The following is a 20,936-nucleotide window of genomic DNA, read 5'->3' on the forward strand; positions in this document are numbered from 1 at the left end:
GATTCACTATTGGATCTAGCAATGGGGAATGAACCAGAGCAGATAAGAAAAGTAACAGTAGGGGAACATCTAGGCAATAGTGATGATAATATAATACGCTTCACGATAATAATTGAGAAAGACATAAGTATGACCAAGACCAGGGTAATAGATTGGAGAAAAGCTGATTTTGAGGGTCTGAGAACTTGGGAAAATAAAATGGACAACAATATTGACAAACAGTGATGTAGAACAGCAATGGGAAACATTTAAAACAGTGTTCAACAGAGTCCAGGAAAAATATATTCTGCTAAAAAACAAGAACAAGCTAAACACCAATGAGACACCGTTGATGAATAAAGCCATGAGGGAAAAATTGAGCGTAAGAAAAGAGGCATAAATTAAGTACATGGACAGCAGGGGAGAGCATAATAAGGGAGAACAGGTGGAGATGACTGTGATGATTATTCTTGTTTTATAAGAAGCATTGTAATTGGTTGCCTGTTTTCCTGCCTTGAGATATATGCTGTAAACTTATTGGTTAGTTGATTCCATGTGACCTGTGATGGCCATCTTAAATTCAGTTTTCTACAGTTTGGTTGAGACTGGGTGCTCAACATGTACTTGCTGGTTTTTTAAGGTTAATAAAGCCTAGCTTTTGAAAGGCAATCTACTCTTTATTTCAATGACATCGGATGATGAGATTAGTAATGAGATAACTGCATCTATCTATATATATAAAGCGGATCTTCTGTCTGTCATTCCGTCTGTCTGTCTGTCTGTCTGTATTGTATAAACTCGAAAGTTATAGAGTCGAGTGACGGGACGATTGACCAATCCTACGCTTCGGTGACCCGACGGTCAACCAATCGGTGCGTGTGTGGGCGGGCCTTATCATTCTGAACCGAGGTGAGTTGCCGCCATCTTGATTCCAAACTTTTCATTTCTTTTTCCTGCTTTCTGCGTCTTTAAAAAAAAAGTTGCTTTTAAAACACTTATTTAAAAAAAAAAGTTAATTACTTTCTAAATCTTTTATCTAATCTCATTAATTTTCCTACCTTTCCCCCATTTTTGCAGGTAGGCCTCGAAGCCTGGGCGTCTGTTGCCAGCCATGCTGGACCCTAGGCAATTGTTTTGTGGCAAGCTCCTCCCACCCCTCACCTTCCACCCCCCCCGCTGGGCCCGATTCCGAACCAGCGGCCAGCCATCTTGGTAAAGGCTGACTGGGCTCACTGCAAACTCCTTGCGCTTCATTCGGGGGGGGCGGGGCTCAGGAGGGGAGGGGGAGCGGAGACCTTACCCCGGTAACCGGGCTCGCCAGCCGCAATTGGCCGCTCAGGCCCAGGCCTGGAGATTGGGAGGCGGAGAGGGGAGGAGGGTTACCAAGGCAACCGGGCCCAGCCAGCCGCAATCGGCCGTCTCAGGCCCGGTCTCGGGAGGGCGGGGCTCGGGCTCACCAGGGCGCTGCGCTCGGCATGTCAGTGCGTGGGGCGGCACGGAGCTCAGCGGAGCCATCGCCAGCAGTGGGGAGACGGTCTCTGGCTCCCCCACTCCCTTTCTCCCCCCCTCCTTCCCCACCTCCTCCACCCCTCCCCTCTCCCCCCAACCCTCCCCTCTCCCCCACCCCTCCCCTCTCCCCCACCCCTCCCCTCTCCCCCTCCCCTCCTCTCCCACTCCCCCCTCCCCCCTCCCCCTCCCCCCATTCCTCTCCCCCTTCCCCTTCCCCCCTCCCCTTCCTAACCCCCTCCCCTTCCTCCCCCCTCCCCCTGCTCTCCCCCCTCCTCCCCCTCCCCTCCCCTCCCCTTCCTCCCCCGCCCCTTCCTCCCCCCCCTCCCCCTCCCCCTCCCCTTCCCCTTCCCCCTCCCCTTCCCCCCTCCCCCTCCCCTTCCCCCCCCTCCCCCTCCCCTCCCCCTCCCCTCCCCCTCCCCTTCCCCCCAGTCGCACTCTCTCTCCCCTTCCCCTTCCGCCCTTCCCCCCTCCTTCCCCCCCTTCCCCTTCCCCCCTTCCGCCCCTCATTCCCCCCTTCCCCCCTCCTTCCCCCCTCCCCCTTCCCCCCCTTCCCCCCTCCTTCCCCCCTCCTTCCCCCTCCTCCTTCCACCCCTCCTTCCCCCCCTCCTTCCCCCCTTCCCAGTCACTCTCTCTCTTCCCCCCAGTCGCTCTCTCTCTTCCCCCCCAGTCGCTCTCTCTCTTCCCCCCCAGTCGCTCTCTCTCTTCCCCCCCAGTCGCTCTCTCTCTTCCCCCCCCAGTCGCTCTCTCTCTTCCCCCCCAGTCGCTCTCTCTCTTCCCCCCAGTCGCTCTCTCTCTTCCCCCCCAGTCGCTCTCTCTGTTCCCCCCCAGTCGCTCTGTCTCTTCCCCCCCAGTCTCTCTCTCTCTCACTTCCCCCCCCCCCCAGTCGCTCTCTCTCTCTCTCTTCCCCCCCCCCAGTCACTCTCTCTCTCTCTTCCAACAACAACATGCCCTCAAAAGAGCCTCGGCACCGCCGGGCACTCCAGCTAGTCTTCTTCTATATATATAAAGCGGTCGATCTGTCTGTCATTCTGTCTGTCTGTCTGTATTGTATAAACTCAAAAGTTATAGAGCGTACCTACACGTGTGTTACATCGAAAGAAAGCTAAGATTCCAGAACCGTCATAACCGTATTTACGTTTCAGCGAGACAAAAATTGCGCCTGCGGTATCAAAAAAACGTTCAACATTCCGCTCATTACCCGCTCATTAGCATCGAGTGACGTCGAGGTCGACCAATGGTATGGTCGAGCGACCCGACGGTCGACCAATCGCTGCGCGGCGGGGGCGGGTTCCTGGCGCGTACGGGCGGGCCCTCCTACAGTCGAGTGACGGGAAGATTGACCTATCCTACGCTTCGGTGACCTGACGGTCCACCAATCGGTGCGTGTGTGGGCGGGCCTTATCGTTCTGAACCGAGGTGAGTCACCGCCATCTTGATTCCAAGCTTTTCATTTCTTTTTCCCGCTTTCTGCGTGTTTCTTTTCAAATCTACATTTCCAGCAAAAAAAAAGTTGCTTTTAAAACACAAATTGTTTTAAAAAAAAGTTAATTCATTTGTAAATCTTTTCTGTAACATCTAGAATTTTCCTACCTTTAACCGTTTTTCCAGGCCTGTAAGCCTGGGCCTCTGTTGCCCAGCCACGCCTGAGCTAGGCAGCTCCCGTCGTGCTGAACAAGCGGCTCGCGATCTCCGCCATTTTGTGAAGGCTGGAGGGGGCGGGCCTGAGCCGAGCGTCGCCACCGCCGCCATGTTAGTAAAGGCGGGTGGGGCAGGAGTCAGCGCGCGCGACTTGAGTCCGGCCGGGCCTCATGCGGTAGGTTGCGCGGCGGCGTCTCACTCTCTGCTCTTGAAGCCGGGTCGGGCGGGGGGGGCGGGGCTCGGGAGTTCGGGCCTCCGGAGATCGGTGGGGGGGGCGAGCCTCGGGAGATCGGGGGGGCGGGGCTCGGGAGATCGGGCCTCGGGAGATCGGCGCTCGGGAGATCGGGGGCGGGGCGTGGGGCTCGGGAGATCGGGCCTCGTCAGATCGGGCCTTGGGAGGGCGGGGCTCGGGACATCGGGGGGCGGGGCTTGGAGACACCCCCCTCCTCCACTCTCCCCCTCCTCCCCCCCTCTCCCCTCCCCTCCCCCCTCTCCCTCCCCTCCCCCTCCCCTCCCCCTCCCCCTCCCCTCTCCCACTTCCCCCTCCCCACTCCCCTCCCCTTTCCCCTTCCTCCCCCTCCCCTTCCCCCCTCATCTCCCCCCCTCCCCTCCCCCTCCCTCCCCCCACTCCCTCCCCTGCGCCCCCTCCCCCTCCCCTCCCCTCCCCCCCTCCCCCTCCCCTCCCCTCCCCCCTCCCTCCCCTCCCCTCCCCCCCTCCCCTCTGATTCCCCCCTCCGCTCCCCCTCCTCTCCCCCCTCCCCTCCCCTCCTCCCCTCCCCCTCCCCTCCCCCTCCCCTCCTCCCCTCCCCTCCCCCTCTTCCCCCCTCTTCCCCCCTCCCCTTCCCCCCCTCCCCTCCCCCTTCCCACCCCTCCCCTCCCCTTCCCCCTCATCTCCCCCCTCCCCCTCCCCTATCCCCTCCCTCCCCACGCCCCCTCCCCCTCCCCCCTCCCCTCCCCTCCCCCTCCCCTCCCCCCTCCCCTCCCCTCACCCCCTCCCCCCTCCCCCTCCCCCTCGACCCTCCCTCCCCTCCACTCCCACCTCCCCTCCAATCCCCCCTCCCCTCCCCACCCTCCTCTCCCCCTCCCCTCCCCGCCCCTCCTCCCCCCTCCCCTCCCCCCTCCCCTCCCCTTCCCGCCTCCCCCCTCCCCTTCCCCCCTCCCCTTCCCCTTCCCCCCATTCGTGCTCTCTCTCCCCCCTTCCCCTTCCCCCCTTCCCTCCCCTCCTTCCCCCCTTCCCCCCCCTCCCCTTCCCCCCCTTCCCACTCCTTTTCCCCCCCTCCTTCCCCCCTCCTTCCCCCCCTCCCTTCCCCCCCCCCCCCCCCCTCCTTTCCCCCCTTCCCCCTTCCCAGTCACTCTCTCTCTTCCCCCCGTCGCTCTCTCTCTTCCCCCCCAGTCGCTCTCTCTCTTCCCCGCCAGTCGCTCTCTCTCTTCCCCCCCAGTCGCTCTCTCTCTTCCCCCCCAGTCGCTCTCTCTCTTCCCCCCCCGCCACTCTCTCTCTTCCCCCCCAGTCGCTCTCTCTCTTCCCCCCCAGTCGCTCTCTCTCTTCCCCCCAGTCGCTCTCTCTCTCTCTTCCAACAACAACATGCCCTCAAAAGACCCTCGGCACCGCCGGGCACTTCAGCTAGTCTAATCTAATATATAAAAGGATAGTGGTGTCTGTCTGTCTGTCTGTCTGTCTGGGCATCACTCAAAAGTTATCGAGCGTACCTACACATATGTTATAGCAAAAGAAAGGTTATGATTAGGAGGGTGTCCTAGGCATATTTACTTTTTGGTCAGAAAAAAATTGTTCGGACAGCATACAAAAAACCTTCAAAAAACGGCAAAATTCCGCTCAGTAGCGGTTGACCAATCCTACCGCTCATTAGCGTTGAGTGACGTGAAGGTTGACCAATCCTACGGGGGGAGCGCGCTGCGTCACGGGGGGCGTTTCATGGTGTGTGTGGGCGGGGCCTAATCCTTCAAACTGAAAAGCAAGCGGCGGCCATTGTTGTTTGTGATGGAGTAACTCTGCCTCTGTCCGACCATGGGCCCCAGTACCACCCTCACCCTCCTCCTTCTCTCCACTTTCTCCCCTCTCTCCTGTCACCCCAGCCTCTCCGCTCGCGGGTTGTTTGCATCCACGGTGGAGGAGCTGCCTGCAGGCCTCAAGCCTCGAAGCCTCGGCCTCTCCTCGCCAGCCATGCCCGAGCTAGGCACCGCCCGTCCTGCTGGGCCCGATTTCAAACCAGCAGCCCGCCATCGCCGCCATCCTGGTAAAGGCTGGCCTCCTCCTTCTCTCTGCTTTATCCCCGCTCTCCTGTCACCTGGGCCTCTCCGCTCTGCAGGATGTCACTGCCGAGCTCTTCAGGTCTCTGTCTCTCTCTCCTCCCCTCTCTCTCTCTCTCCTTTCCTCTCCCTCCTTCCCTCTCTCACTCTCTCCTTCCCTCGCTCTCTCTCTCTCCTTCCCTCTCTCTCTCTCTCTCTCTCCTTCCCTCTCTCTCGCTCCTTCCCTCTCTCTCTCTCCTTCCCTCTCTCTCTCTCTCCTTCCCTCGCTCTCTCTCTCCTTCCCTCTCTCCTTCCCTCTCCTTCCCACTCTCTCTCCTTCCCTCACTTTCTCTCTCTCTCCTTCCCCCTCTCTCTCTCTCCTTCCCTCTCTCTCATCTCTCTCATTCCCTCTCTCCTTCCCGCTCTCCTTCCCTCTCTCTCTCTCTCTCTCTCTTTCCCACTCTCCTTCCCTCTCTCCTTCCCTCTCTCTCTCTCCTTCCCTCTCGCTCTCTCTCCTTCCCTCTCTCTCGCTCCTTCCCTCTCTCTCTCCTTCCCTCTCTCTCTCTCTCCTTCCCTCTCTCTCTCTCCTTCCCTCTCTCTCTCCTTGTCTCTCTCTCCTTCCCTCTCTGTCTCTCTCTCTCCTTCCGTCTCTCTCTCTGTCTCTCCTTCCCTCTCTCTCTCTCTCTCCTTCCCTCTCTCTCCTTTCCTCTCTCTCTCCTTCCCTCTCTCTCTCTCTCTCCTTCCCTCTCTCTCTCTCTCCTTCCCTCTCTCTGTCTCTGTCTCTGTCTCTCTCTCCTTCCCTCTCTCTCTCTTTCCTTTCCTTTCTCTCCTTCCCTCTGTGCATTGAGTGCTGCTAGAGTTTGGTAAGAGGGAGAAAAGTCATTTAAGTGTATTTTGTGAATTTTAGTGTGTTAAAAAGTTAATTATTTGAAGTGTGTTTAATTTTTAAGTGTATATTAAACTGTTGGGGAGTTTAACCCGGAAGTAGAATCCGGGTATAAAAGGGGCGGGATTGGTGCTTGTGCATGGAGTGCTGTGCATTGAGTGCTGCTAGAGTTTGGTAAGAGGGAGAGTTCGGGCAAGTGGGAGGTGAGGGTGTGTTTTTTGTTCTGTTTTGTTCCCCACTCCCAGGCTTAGACAGCACTGCGGAGGCGGAGCAGCGAGACGAGTCAACCAAACAGGCCCCACAGACAGTATTCAAGGAGGAGGTTGGTGATCAGCTGGTTGGTTGGTTTTCTTCCTTCTCTTTTATTCCTTTAAGTTGGTAAGTCCTATTGAATAGTGGTGTAATAGTATCATCTACATCGGGGCAGAGGGTCTTCATAACTATAATAATAAATTTAATTAATTACATAGATATGGGTGAACAGGTGATGTGTCACTGTTGCAAAATGTGGGAGCTGGTGGACCCCATTGAGGCTCACGCTGTTTACATTTGCGATAAGTGTTTGCTGCTAGAGGAACTCCAGCTCCATGTTAAAGAGCTTGAGACCGAGCTTCAGACACTGCGACACATCAGGGAGGGGGAGAAGTTCCTGGACTCTATGTTTCAGGAGATGGTCACACCTATGAAGTTAATTACTGCAGATGTAGTCCGTGGTCAGGGACAGGACGGTGTGACTACGAGTGAGGAAGGTACAGGGATCCAGGATGTAGTGTTGAAGGAGACGCAGCCCTTGCTCTTGTCAAGCAGGATCGAGGTTCTTACTCCCTGTGAGGGCGGGAGCGGGGATTGCAGGGAGGATGAGCAACCTGGCCACAGCACCGTGGTACAGGGGGCCATTCAAGTGGAGGGAGTAAAAAGAAATGTTGTAGTGGTAGGGGATAGTATCATTAGGGGGATAGATAGGGTTCTCTGCAGTCAAGAGCTGGAGTCCCGAAAGCTGTGTTGCCTGCCCAGTGCCAGGGTTAAGGACATCTCTTCTGGGCTGGAAAGGAACTTGGAGTGGGAGGGGGAGGATCCAGTTGTCGTGGTCCATGTTGGTACAAACGACGTAGATAGGATAAGGAAGACGGTTCTGTTAAAGGAGTGTGAGCAGCTAGGGGTCAAATTAAAAAACAGAACCTCAAGGGTAATAATTTCTGGGTTATTACCTGAGCCACGAGCGAATTTGGCGAGGATAAATAAAATTAAAGAGTTAAATGCACGGCTCAAAGACTGGTGTGGGAGTAATGGGTTTTGCTTCTTGGGACACTGGCACCAGTACTGGGACAGGAGGGAGCTGTACCGTTGGGACGGACTCCACTTGGCCAGTGCTGGGACTAGAGTCCTGGCGAATCATATAACTAGGGCTGTAGAGAGGGCTTTAAACTAATTAGTTGGGGGGGGGAGGTTTCTAGAGAGCAAATAATAGAAATGACAACAGAGAAGGTCATAGACTTAGGTAGCAGTGGGGAAATTAAAAAACAGAACGTGTCAGGAAGGGACAGAAGGTATGGAGTAAAAAGTAAAGTACTAAAAAGGGAAAAAACAGGAACTAAGTGTTACAAAACATATTTGAAAGTTCTTTATCTGAATGCACATAGCATTCGTAACAAAATGAATGAGTTAATGGCACAAATAACGACATATGGGTATGATCTTGTGGCCATTACAGAAACATGGCTGCAGGGAGAACATGACTGGGCATTAAACATACCAGGTTATTTAACAATCAGGAAGGACAGGCAGGAAGGGAGAGGAGGTGGGGTGACTATGTTAATAAAGGAAGGAATCACTATAATACAGAGAAATGGTATTGGGTCAAAGGAGCAGGATAATGAAGCAGTTTGGGTGGAGATAAGGAATAATAAGGGGAAAAAAACACTAGTGGGTGTAGTCTATAGGCCTCTGAACAGTTGCAACTCTGTTGGACGGAGTATTAATCAGGAAATAGTTGAGGCTTGTAATAAGGGAACAGCTATAATTAGGGGGGATATTAATTATCATATTAACTGGGCAAATCAAATTGGGCAGAGCAGCCTTGAGGATGAGTTCATTGAGTGTATTAGGGATGGGTTTCTTGAGCAGTATGTAACTGAACCGAGCAGGGGGCAAGCAACCTTAGATTTGGTCCTGTGTAATGAGACAGGATTAATTAAAAATGTCCTAGTAAAGGATCCCCTAGGAATGAGTGACCATAACGTGGTTGAATTCCATATTCAATTAGAAGGTGAGAAGGTTGGATCTCAAACAAGCGTGCTGAGCTTGAATAAAGGAGACTATGAAGGTATAAGAGTGGAATTGATTAGAGTGGACTGGGAAAATAGATTAAAGGGTAAGACGGTACATGATCAGTGGTGTACATTTAAGGAGTTATTTTACAACTTCCAAAAAATATATATTCCACTGAGGAAAAAATGGTGTAAAAGAAAAGATAGCCATCCGTGGCTAAGTAAAGTAATTAAGGATAGTATCCGACTAAAAACAAGGGCATATAAGGTAGCCAAATCTAGTGGGAGGATGGAAGATTGGGAAGTCTTTAAAAGACAGCAAAAAATAACTAAAAGTTTGATTAAGAAAGGGAAGATAGATTATGAAAGTAAATTAGCAAAAAATATAAAAACAGACAGCAAATGTTTCTATAGTTATATAAAAAGAAAAAGGGTGGCTAAAGTAAATGTTGGTCCCTTAGAGGATGAGACCGGGAAATTAATGGTGGGAAACATGGAGATGGCAAAAACGCTGAACAATTATTTTGTATCAGTCTTTACGGTAGAGGACACTAAGAATATCCCAACACTGGACAAACAGGGGGCTCTAGGGGGGAGGAACTAAATACGATTAAAATCACTAAGGAAGTGTACTTGGTAAAATAATGGGACTCAAGGCGGATAAATCCCCTGGACCTGATGGCTTGCATCCTAGGGTCTTGAGGGAAGTGGCAGTAGGGATTGTGGATGCATTGGTAATAATTTTCCAAAACTCCCTGGACTCAGCAAAGGCCCCGGCAGATTGGAAAACTGCTAGTGTAACACCCTTATTTAAAAAGGGTAGTAGGCAGAAGGCTGGAAACTATAGACCTGTTAGCCTAACATCTGGGGTTGGTAAAATGTTAGAGTCCATTATTAAGGAGACAGTAACGGGACATTTGGATAAACATAATTTAATAGGACAAACTCAGCATGGTTTCATGAAGGGGAAGTCATGTTTGACAAATTTGCTCGAGTTTTTTGAGGAAGTAACATAAAGGGTGGATAAAGAGGAACCAGTGGACGTAGTGTATTTAGACTTCCAAAAGGCATTTGACAAGCTGCCACACAAAAGATTATTGCTCAAGATAAAAAATCACGGGATTGGGGGTAATATTCTGGCGTGGGTGGAGGATTGGCTCTCTAACAGAAAGCAGAGAGTTGGGATAAATGGTTCGTTCTCAGATTGGCAACCAGTAAATCGTGGTGTTCCGCAGGGGTCAGTGCTGGGTCCCCAACTCTTTACAATCTATATTAACGATTTGGAGGAGGGGACCAAGTGTAACATATCAAAGTTTGCAGATGATACAAAGATGGGACGGAAAGTAGTGAGTGAGGAGGACATAAAAAACCTGGAAAGGGACATAGACAGGCTAAGTAAGTGGGCAGAGATTTGGCAGATGGAATACAATACTGGAAAGTGTGAGGTTATGCACTTTGGCAGGAAAAATCATAGAGCAAGTTATTACCTTAATGGTAAGAAACTGGAAAGTACTTTAGTACAAAGGGATCTGGGGGTCCTGGTGCACGAAACTAAAAAAGTTAGTATGCAGGTGCAGCAAGTGATCAAGAAGGCCAATGGAATGTTGGCTTTTATTGCTAGGGGGATGGAATACAAAAACAGGGAGGTATTGCTGCAGTTGTACAAGGTATTGGTGAGACCGCACCTGGAATACTGCATACAGTTTTGGTGTCCATACTTAAGAAAAGACATACTTGCTCTCGAGTCAGTACAAAGAAGGTTCACTCGGTTAATCCCGGGGATGAGGGGGTGGTCATATGAGGAGAGGTTGAGTAGATTGGGACTCTATTCATTGGAGTACAGAAGAATGAGAGGCGATCTTATTGAAACATATAAGATTGTGAAGGGGCTTGATCGGGTGGATGCGGTGAGGATGTTCCCAATGATGGGTGAAACTAGAACTAGGGGGCATAATCTTAGAATAAGGGCTGCTCTTTCAAAACTGAGATGAGGAGAAACTTCTTCACTCAGAGGGTGGTAGGCTTGTGAAATTTGCTGCCCCAGAAAGCTGTGGAAGCTACATCATTAAATAAATTTAAAACAGAAATAGATAGTTTCCTAGAAGTCAAGGGAATTAAGGGTTACGGGAAGCGGGTAGGAAATTGGACATGAGTCTAGGTTCGGAATGGTCATGGCCCTGTGGGTAGTGGAGTGGGCCCAGGGGCCGTGTAGCCTGGTTCTGCTCCTACTGTGTTCTAATTCTGTGTTAGATTTCAGGAGATGGTTTTATTCCTGTTCCTGGCTGGGGTGGAGATCGCCTTTACAGAAGGTAAGTACTGTAGAAAATATAGGGACAGAGTGATCTCCTGGAAGAATTTCGATCGCCTAGATGAGTCGGAGAGGAATTTCCCAAATTTGTTTCTCCCAAATTGGCCATTGGTTCTTTTATCTGGTTTTTCGCCTCTCCCGGGAGATCACATGGGATCGGGTGGATGGAGAAGGATAGAAGATTTGAGGTTAGGATCAGATCAGCCATGATCTTATTGAATGGTGGAGCAGGCTCGAGGGGCCGATTGGCCTACTCCTGCTTCTATTTCTTATGGTCTTATGTTCTTATGTTCTCTCTCTCTCTATCTCCTTCCCTCTCTCTCTCTCTCTCCTTCCCTCTCTCTCTCCTTCCCTCTCTCTCTCTCTCTCTCTCTCCTTCCCTCTCTCTCTCTCTCTCTCCTTCCCCCTCTCTCTCTCTCTCCTTCCCTCTCTCTCTCTCTCCTTTCCTCTCTCTCTCTCTCCTTCCCTCTCTATCTCTCTCTCCTTCCCTCTCTTTCTCTATCCTTCCCTCTCTCTCTCTGTCTCCTTCCCTCTCTCCTTCCCTCTCTCTCTCTCTCTCTCTCTCCTTCCCTCTCTCTCTCCTTCCCTCTCTCTCTCTCCTTCCCTCTCTCTCTCTGTCCTTCCCTCTCTCTCTCCTTCCCTCCCTCCTTCCCTCTCTCTCCCTCTCTCTCTCTCTCCTTCCCTCTCTCCTTCCCATCTCCTTCCCTCTCTCTCTCCTTCCCTCCCTCCTTCCCTCTCTCTCCCTCTCTCTCTCTCTCCTTCCCTCTCTCCTTCCCATCTCCTTCCCTCTCTCGCTCCTTCCCTCTCTCTCTCTTCTTCCCTTTCTCTCTCTCCTTCCCTCTCTCTCTCCTTCCCTCTCTCTCTCTCTCCTTCCCTCTCTCTCTCTCCTTCCCTCTCTCTCTCTCTCCTTCCCTCTCTCTCTCCTTGTCTCTCTCTCCTTCCCTCTCTGTCTCTCTCTCTCCTTCTGTCTCTCTCTCTGTCTCTCCTTCTCTCTCTCTCACTCTCTCCTTCCCTCTCTCTCTCTCTCCTTCCCCCTCTCTCCTTCCCTCTCTCTCTTTCCCTCTCTCTCTGTCTCTCTCTCTCTCCTTCCCTCTCTCTCTCTGTCTGTCTCTCCTTCTCTCTCTTTCTCTCTCTCCTTCCCTCTCTCTCTCCTTCCCTCTCTCTCTTTCTCTCCTTCCCTCTCTCTCTCTCTCTCTCCTTCCCCCTTTCTCTCTCTCTCCTTCCCCCTCTCTCTTTCCCTCTCTCTCTCTCTTTCCCCCTCTCTTTCTTTCCTCCCCACACAGACAGACAAACTCATTTATATATATAATAAAAATTATTTGTACTTTTTTCATAACAACATGCCCTCAAAAAACCCTCGGCACCGCCGGGCACTCCAGCTAGTTTAAAATAAAACGAGGAGATATATTAAATAAACAAATGAAACTCAGAGGATTAAACCCTTGGTCCAGATGGATTACATCCGTACATTTTAAAAGAATCTAGGGAAGAGATAGAGAGGCATTACTACACATATTTAGTAATTCGTTAGAAAAAGGTGTAGTGCCAGATGACTGGCAGATAGCTAATGTAATACTGATATTTAAGAAGGGATATAGAACATGTCCAGGGAACTATAGACCAGTCAGCTTAACATCGGTGGTAGGAAAAATAATGGAATCCCTACTAAAGGAGAAAATGGAAGAACATCTAGAAACCAAAAATATAATAATAAATAGTCAGCATGGATTTCAAAAGGGAAAGTCTTGCTTGACCAACCTAATTGAATTTTTTGAAGAGTTAACAGTGAGAGTAGACAATGGTAATGCTGTAGATGTAATTTATCTAGATTTTCAAAAGGTCTTCAATAAGGTACCACATAATTGACTAATGAATAAGGTCAGGGAATGCGAAGTCAAGGGACAAATAGCAGAATGGATAGTTAGCTGGCTTCAAGACAGAAAGCAGAGTAAGGGTAAAGGGTAGCTAATCACAGTGGCAGAAGGTGTGAAGTGGTGTTCCACAAGGATCAGTGCTGGGACCACTGTTGTTCACAATTTATATTAACGATTTAGACATTGGAATCAAAAACACAATTTCTAAATTTGTAGACATCACCAAATTGGAGGGATAGTCAATACTGAAGAGGACTGCAACAAATTACAAGAAGACATTAAGAAACTTGTAGAATGGGCATATAATTGGCAAATGAAATTTAACAGATAAATGTGAGGTATTACATTTTGGTAAGAAAATAGGGAGGACACATATTACTTGGAAAATAAGAATCCAAATGGTGTAGAGTAGCAAAGGGATCTCGGAGTACAAATACACAAATCACTATAAGTATTGATACAGGTTAACAAAGCTGTAAAAAAGCAAGCCAAGCACTCAGGTTTATTTCTAGAGGGATAGAATTGAAAAGTAGAGAAATTATGCTAAACTTGTATTGAACCTTGGTTGAACCAAACTTGGAGTACTGCGTACAATTCTGGTCGCCATATTATAAAAAAGTTAGAGGCACTGGAGAGGGCGTAGAGAAGAATTACAAGGATGATACCAGAAATGCGAGGGTATATATATCAGAAAAGGATGAACAGGCTGGGTCTCTTTTCTCTTGAAAAGAGAAGGCTGAGTGGTGGCCTAATAGAGGTCTTTAAAATCATGAAAGGTTTTGATAGAGTAGACATAGAGAGAGTGGTTCCACTTGTGGGGAAGAGCAAAACTAGATGTCATCAATATAAGATGCTCACCAAGAAATCAAATAGGGAATTCAGAAGGAACTTCTTTACCCAGAGAGTGGTGAGAATGTGGAACTCGCTACCACAGGGAGTGGTTGAAGCAAATCGTATAGATGCATTTAAGGGGCAGTTAGATAAGCATATGAGGGAGAAGGGAATAGAGGGTTATGCTGATAGAGTTAGATGAGGAAAGACAGGAGGAGGTTCAAGTGGAGCATAAACTTTGGGACGGACTGTTTCTGTGCTGTATATCATATATAATCCCCAGATGTTACTGAGGAGGACTGGAGCACTAGGTCGATGCCAGGTGGTCCATCCAGTTTTATTTTTATTATGGCTTTTCATAATGGTTATGTACAACTGAATGGCTTACTAGGCCACTTCAGAGGGCAGTTAAGAATCAACCACACTACTGTGGATCTGGAGTCACATAGAGGCCAGATCAGGTAAGGATGGCAGATTTCCTTCCCTAAAGGACATTAGTGAACCAGATGGGTTTTTACGACAATCCAATTGTTTCATGGTCACCATTACTGATACTAGCTTTTTATTCCAGATTTATTTAATTCAATTTAAATTCTCCAACTGCCGTGGTGGGATTTGAACTCACGTCTCCAGATGATTAACCCTGGCCTGTGCATTACTGGTTCAGTAGCATAACCGCTATACTACCATTCTGGTACTTGTAAGATTTGCAAAATTTCTACATTTCCCCAAAGGTTATTATTAATAAAAGGGACCCTGCGTGGACATTTTAAATCAAAAAGGGTACCCAAGATGGTGTCCACGCCTCATGGCAGAAAGCCTGTGAGATTTTAAAACTTGGACTCTGCGACACAGGCAGCTTGTGGAGAAATCGAAACTAAAGCTGCAGTTTCTGTGAAGAGAGACTTTGCATTTTGAAAACCAGGCAGGACTTTGAATTATGTATTAGATCAAATTGGAGACAAATCTAAACCCAGTTAGGCCTATAGTTAAGGCCATCAAGCAGTTTGCATAAATAATCGGCAACAGATTAAGGAAGCCATTGAGGCTGGACAGGCCCATAAAGGTGCATTCATAACAAAACAAGTCAATTATCGGGCCGGTAGATGCGATTACCGGCCATCTAAAAACAGTTAGTATAGATTGCTACCATTATTTAAAATAGCCCGCCAAGATTAAGACAAAGAACTAACCTGATTTGGCGCGCAGAAAAGGGTTTTCGAAAGGAGTATAATTGAAGGCCCCGGGTAGCAATCGCTCTCTTCTCTTCTCTCTGGCCTCTCCTTGCTCCTCGCCCTCGTGGCTGTTGCTCTTTCCCCGTCCCGCGCTTACCCCCTGGCCTTTGCCCGTGCCTTTCCCCACTCCATCTGGAATCGCCCAGGCACTGCATCGGGCGGACACGGACAATCCAGGCCAGGCGAGGCGGGACGTGACGAGGCGAGGAGGCAAGATGAACTGAGGAAGACGACTGAAGACAGGCTTTGAATCATCGGGCCTTCAGTCTCAGCTGACCTGCAACTATCTTTATGCAAACTCAAACTGTCGGCCGAGGAAGAGGAACCATCATCCCTGCAAGGTAAAGCACCCAAGCAGAGACTTTAACTTTGGGGTACTCGAACCTGGACAACGCCCTTGTAGCACCCGGAGACCATGTGATGATGGCAGGCTCCAGAGAACACCAAGAGCGAACCCCGAACCCCACCGCTGTTTTGAGTTCAGCAGACCCCTTTTGATTGGTGAGCATAAATTCTGGCCCCTCATAGCTTAATCTAGTTAGGTATAGGGGTTGGGATAAGGATAAGGGGATTGTTAAGATAATTGCTTTCCCTCGATGTGCCGTGTGTTCCCCATTCCCTGTATAAGTATAGTTATTTGTATTTGCCTGTCATTTTTATACTGCTAACTTCTCGTAAGACTGTGTTAATTTTTCTGTTTAATAAAATCTTGAGTTTTGCTTACGTCCAAACCACCTGTCTACTCGAGTCTTTTCTGTATCGCCGCCTGTACCTAAGTCCGGTGTCTAAAACCCAGGGGCGTGGGAGCGATTCGAACTGCTCATAAACAGTCAGTGCTGTACTGTCGGAGGTTCTGTCTTTTGGATGAGCAATTAAATCGAGGCTCCATCGGCCCTCTCAGGTGGATATAAATGATCCCATAGCAATTTGTCAAAGACGAGCACGGGAGGTCTACCCAGTGTCCTGGGCAATATTTATCCCTTAACTAACATCACTAAAACAGGTTGTCTCGTTATTATCTCATTTCGGTTTGTAGAACCTTGCTGTGCATAAATTGGCTGCTGCATTCCTCTACATTACAACAGTGACTACACTTCAAAAGTCCTTCATTGGCTGTAAAGGTCATGAAAGGAACTATATAAATGCAAGTTCTTTCTTTCATACTGGGTGATCTGCAAACTTCAGAAACAGACGGCATTTAGTATGGCCTGGATTTTAGCTTAGAGATGGGGAGGGAGTGGGGGCTATTGTTTTGCGGTCGGGCAAACCAGAAGTATGGGTTTCCCAAACATCCTGCAGTTTTTAACTGCGGGACGTCTTTACATTTTTTTCTCTAGGTTTCCTGCCCCCAGCCAGCCTGATTGACAGGCAGGCTGGAGTCCTGTTAGGTGGGAACTCCTACAGCACAAGGCTGTAGCTGAACTGGCCTGAGAGCAGGTAGGTCTAGTGGGGGGGGGGGGTTAGGAGAGATACCGACGGACGGACGACCTACCTACCTCTCCAGTATGTTCCCAATGTTATCTCATGAATTGTGGTAGGCTTCTATGTCCTCCAGTATTTTGCTCTTCAGAAAGGCTTGGATACTGAGATTCCTGAGGGAAAACTAAGTTAGAAGCTCAACCACCTGAGAAATACCAACTTAACATGAGGAGGATTACAAGAGCAGTTGGAAGGAAGCTAGGAGACAGGCTCACCAGAGAGACTTTCAGTAACGTCTGGCAATACTATACAATGCAACATTTATAGTAACCAGGATGCTCCACATAACTTAAATGTACTGCTCTTCAAGACACTCTCATGAAGATCTCAAGTCTGTAAGCACCTTTTCAGAAAGACCTGGACAGCATTCAGGCTTGGGCTGATAAATGGCAAGTAACATTCGCACCACACAAGTGCCAGGCAATGACTACTCCAAAAAAAGAGTCTAACCACTGCCCCTTGACATTCAACCGCATTACCATTGCCAAATCCCCCACCATTAACATCCTAGGGGTCACCATTGACCAGAAACTTAACTGGACCAGCCACCTAAATACTGTGGCAACAAAAGCAGGTCAGAGGCTAGGTATTCTGCGGCGAGTGTCTCACCTCCTGACTCCCCAAAGCCTTTCCACCATCTAAAAGGCACAAGTAAGGAGTGTGATGGATTACTCTCCGCTTGCCTGGATGAGTGCAGCTCCAACAACACTCAAGAAGCTCGACACCATCCAGGACAAAGCAGCTCGCTTGATTGGCACCCCATCTGACGTAATAAAACTCACTACGCACTTGGTTTGAGTATAAAGCAAGGTTTTAATCAACTTGTTTCAAAACATGGAGGTCTAGTTATCTTACACTAGTTCCTGTTTACAAAATGTCCTGGGCATTCTGGGCCCACGCCCGAGTATTTATACTCCTTGGACGGCACCACCAGCTGGCCGTCCAGTGTTATTTCATGAGTCTTTCTTCATGGATCATAAGATTCATAACATTCTTCCTCCCTAAAGATCTGGAAGTCCAATGACTTCCTTTTAACAGATTAGCCAGACCACGAATAGCCACAGTCTTTTAGCTCTTCACTTGCGGCTGGAAGGCATGTCTCCACGGGCCGTGTCTGGGTCCCTGGGTCGTTTGATCCATACTGGTAGGTCGACAGGGCCCGTTTCACCTTGATCGACCTGAGGGAGACAGGGGAGATTGTGACTCCGGGTGCGGGTCCCCACAGGCGCAGAGCTGGCTCCATTTTGTTTGGTAGCCAGGGATTGACTAGCGTCCCGGCTTTGGGTGGCCATCCCATGTGGAGCGCTCGGCTCCCTGAGTTGATCCGGTGGAGTAGCCGGCAGATCTCTTGATGTCCCAGGTAGGGCATCATCTTCAAAGGAGTGCAGAGTGTCGGCATCATTACCGTGGGACCCTCTATCATTTGGGTCCGTGGGACCGGTTGGACAGGGAGCCAGATCTCTGAGTGAAACGGTGGACACCCGGCCATCAGGGTACCACACGTGCGCGTAAGTGGGATTAACGTCCGTTAACTCCACCTCGTCAATGAGGGGATTGTTTTTGGCAGATCGGACGAATCTTCGGAGAAGCACGGGGCCGGGAGCTGCCAACCATGATGGTAGGGACGTCCCATGTGTGGAGCGAAGCTGGAACCTGAAGAATCGCTCGTGAGGAGTGACATTGGTGGACGTGGAAAGAAGAGACCTGATGGAATGCAACACATCAGGGAGCACAGTTTCCCACTGCTGGTCTGGTAGGTTGCGTGACCTCAGTGCAAGACGAACAGCGTTCCAAATGATAGCGTTGTATCTCTCAACCTGTCCGTTACCGATGGGATGATACGGTGTCGTTTTACTTGTGGCGATTCCCTGTTGGGAAAGGTAACTTTTGAGTTCGCTTGACATGAAGGAGGGACCCCGATCAGAGTGGATGAAATTGACCGTACCGCAAAGGGAAAAGACTTGATCGAGGCATTTGATCACTGTGGAAGTAAGCATATTGGGACAGGGGAAAGCAAAGGGAAAGTGTGAATATTCATCCACCATAGTAAGTAAGTAGGTATTTCGCGTTGAGGAAGGCAATGGCCCTTTAAAGTCAATGCGGAGTCGCTGCATAGGCTGCATAGTGTGTAAGAGCGAGCCATCTGATGGACGGAAGAATTGCGGTTTTAATTCCGCACAAATTCTACAGGAGGAGCATGTTCTTTTCACATCTTCCATAGAAAATGGGAGATTTTTAGATCGCACAAAGTGCAACATACGGGTAACGCCAGGATGGCATAAGTCAGTGTGAAGATCCGCAAGGGTCGAAGTTGACATAGAAGAGCAGAATGCCCGCGTGAGGGTATCCGGGGCCACATTCTCTTTGCTGGGTCGATAATGTATGGTGTCTCCAAAGGCGGTCAATTCCATCCTCCAGAGTTGTATTTTGTTATTCTTGATCTTAGTGCGTTTCCAGTTATCCAGCATAAAGGCCACGGAGTGCTGGTCGGTTATAAGTGTGAAATGGCGACGAGCGAGAAAATGACTCCATTTACGTACAGCTTCGATGATGGCTGTAGCCTCCTTCTCGACAGGAGGATAATGGAGCTCACTACCCTGCAAAGTTCTGGACAGAAATGCCACGGGTCGACCACCTTGATTCAAGGTAGCCGAGATCGCCGCCTCCGATGCATCGCACTCGACCACGAAAGGGAGATTTTCATCAATGGAGCGAAGCGTGGATTTTTCCAGTGGATGCTTGAGGAGGTTAAAAGCTGAAATAGCCATTGCCTCCAACGGAAATGACTTTGCGTGAAGCAGGGACTGGATCTTGTCGGAGAAGTAGGTTATCCACTTCGCATAATAGGTGAACATGCCGAGTGCCCGACGAAGAGAGCCGAGATTCATAGGGGAGGGAGCTCCTGAAGCGGACGAAGTCGCTTCGGGTCCGGTTTGATGACACCGTTGCCCACCCAGTAGCCAAGGATGTTGACTGATGGTACTGATTTCACAAATTTGGACTCATTTCAGGTTAGGTTACGACGACGGAGAATGTCAAAAAAATTTTGGAGGTTGGCATCATGCTCCTTTTGGTCATGACCAGCAATGGTGATATTATCCAGATATGGAAAAGTGTCCGTTAAGTTCTCCTGTTTGACTAGGCTATCCATTGCCCGTTGAAAGACGGCTGTTAGATCCGTGTATCTTGATGTTGTGTCCTTCAATAATTAGACAAGAGACTGCAGGGAACGATCAACAGGTGTTTACTGAATGAGGGTTACTCTAGAACTAACTGTACAGATCCCAACTCAGGGTTTATATACAGGTGTGGTCACTGCTGGCACTACAGTATACAGGAGCTGTAAAAAGTACTTCTCTCCCTTAAAGGTACATACATTACAATTCCTCCCCTTTTAGATTAACAGTACCATAACACTCATTTAACAATTAAATATCAACTAATTACAATTAACACTTTTAACATGCAACATTAGCTGAAAATAGTCTATTTATAAATTCAGTCTTTGGGGAGGCTTCCTGATCCTTTCTGGATAGTGCCTTTCCCGAGTGTCTTGCTCTTGGTGCGGTGGCGATTCTGGCCCCCTGTCGTCGGTTGGTTCATCCGCTTCCGATGCTACTGTTTCTGGGGTAGATGCTACCTGTACGTCGGGTTCATCACCAGGTACGTATGGGCGAGGCATGGGGTTGACTTGTTCCTGTGACTCTAGGATCTGGTCAACATGGCGTCTCACGATGCTCTCCCCAACGTCCACTGTGTACAATAGTGGGCCCTGCGGTGTGCATATCATTCCTGGCTGCCATTTTTCTGTTCAGTAGTCGCGGGCCAAGACTGGTTGCCCTACATTGAAGCTCTTTGTTGGCTTCTCATGGATGTGCTGGAATTGTTTATTCTCAACATCTCTTCGTACATTTGGTCTGAGCAAATCCAGATGGGATCTCAACCTTCGGTTAAAGAACATCATGGCCGGGGCCTGGTTGGTGACTGCATGTGTCGCATTTCTGTAGGCTAACAGAAAATTGTCCACCTTATGCTGCAGTGGAATGTCGTCATCGCACATGGCCTTTACTGCTTTTTTAAAGATTTGTACGAACCTCTCAGCCAATCCATTTGTGGCTGGATGATACGGGGCGGATGTGTAATGCCTTACCCCATTCATTTTCATAAATCTTCGAAACTCTTCTGACACAAACTGTGGTCCGTTATCAGAGCAAATCTGCTCTGGCAAGCCGTTCCTGGCAAAAATGGTCCGTAGGACTGCAATAGTTTTCTCCGTGGTGGTGGAGGACATTTTGATCACTTCAGGCCATTTCGAGTGCGCATCCACGGCTATTAAAAACATTAAGTCCATGAATGGACCAGCAAAATCAATATGCACCCGTTGCCATGGAGATGAGGGCCACTCCCATGGGTGTAGAGGGGCATGTGGTGGTGCATTTTGGACCTTCTGGCATCCTGAGCAGTTCTTTGTCAGGTCCTCGATTTGCTGATCGATCCCCGGCCACCACACATAAGCCCTAGCAAGGCTTTTCATTTTCATCCGTCCCAGATGACCTTCGTGAAGCTCATTGAGCACTCTCTCCCTTAACTTGGGTGGAATTATCACTCGGGATCCGCACATCAAGGTCCCCTGGCATAATGACAGCTGTTCTCTTCTGGATGAGAATGCTGGCAACAGTGAGT

The 20,936-nt window shown here is 49.5% G+C and overlaps 1 protein-coding gene across 1 annotated transcript in view; it reads left to right on the forward strand.

The window, feature by feature from the left end:
• LOC147124554 (nuclear apoptosis-inducing factor 1-like) overlaps window positions 1-16,191 on the forward strand; it is a 71,486-nt gene extending 55,295 nt beyond the window's left edge. The window contains exon 3 of the mRNA XM_085981575.1: window positions 16,112-16,191. Coding sequence (XP_085837701.1) covers window positions 16,112-16,191 — 80 coding nt within the window. The remainder of the gene's footprint in view (window positions 1-16,111) is intronic.
• Window positions 16,192-20,936: the final 4,745 nt, after the last annotated feature.

This window comes from Somniosus microcephalus, chromosome 1, assembly GCF_052327205.1.
Source record: "Somniosus microcephalus isolate GS21.2 chromosome 1, FLI_Smic_1.0, whole genome shotgun sequence".
Lineage (NCBI taxonomy): Eukaryota > Metazoa > Chordata > Chondrichthyes > Squaliformes > Somniosidae > Somniosus > Somniosus microcephalus.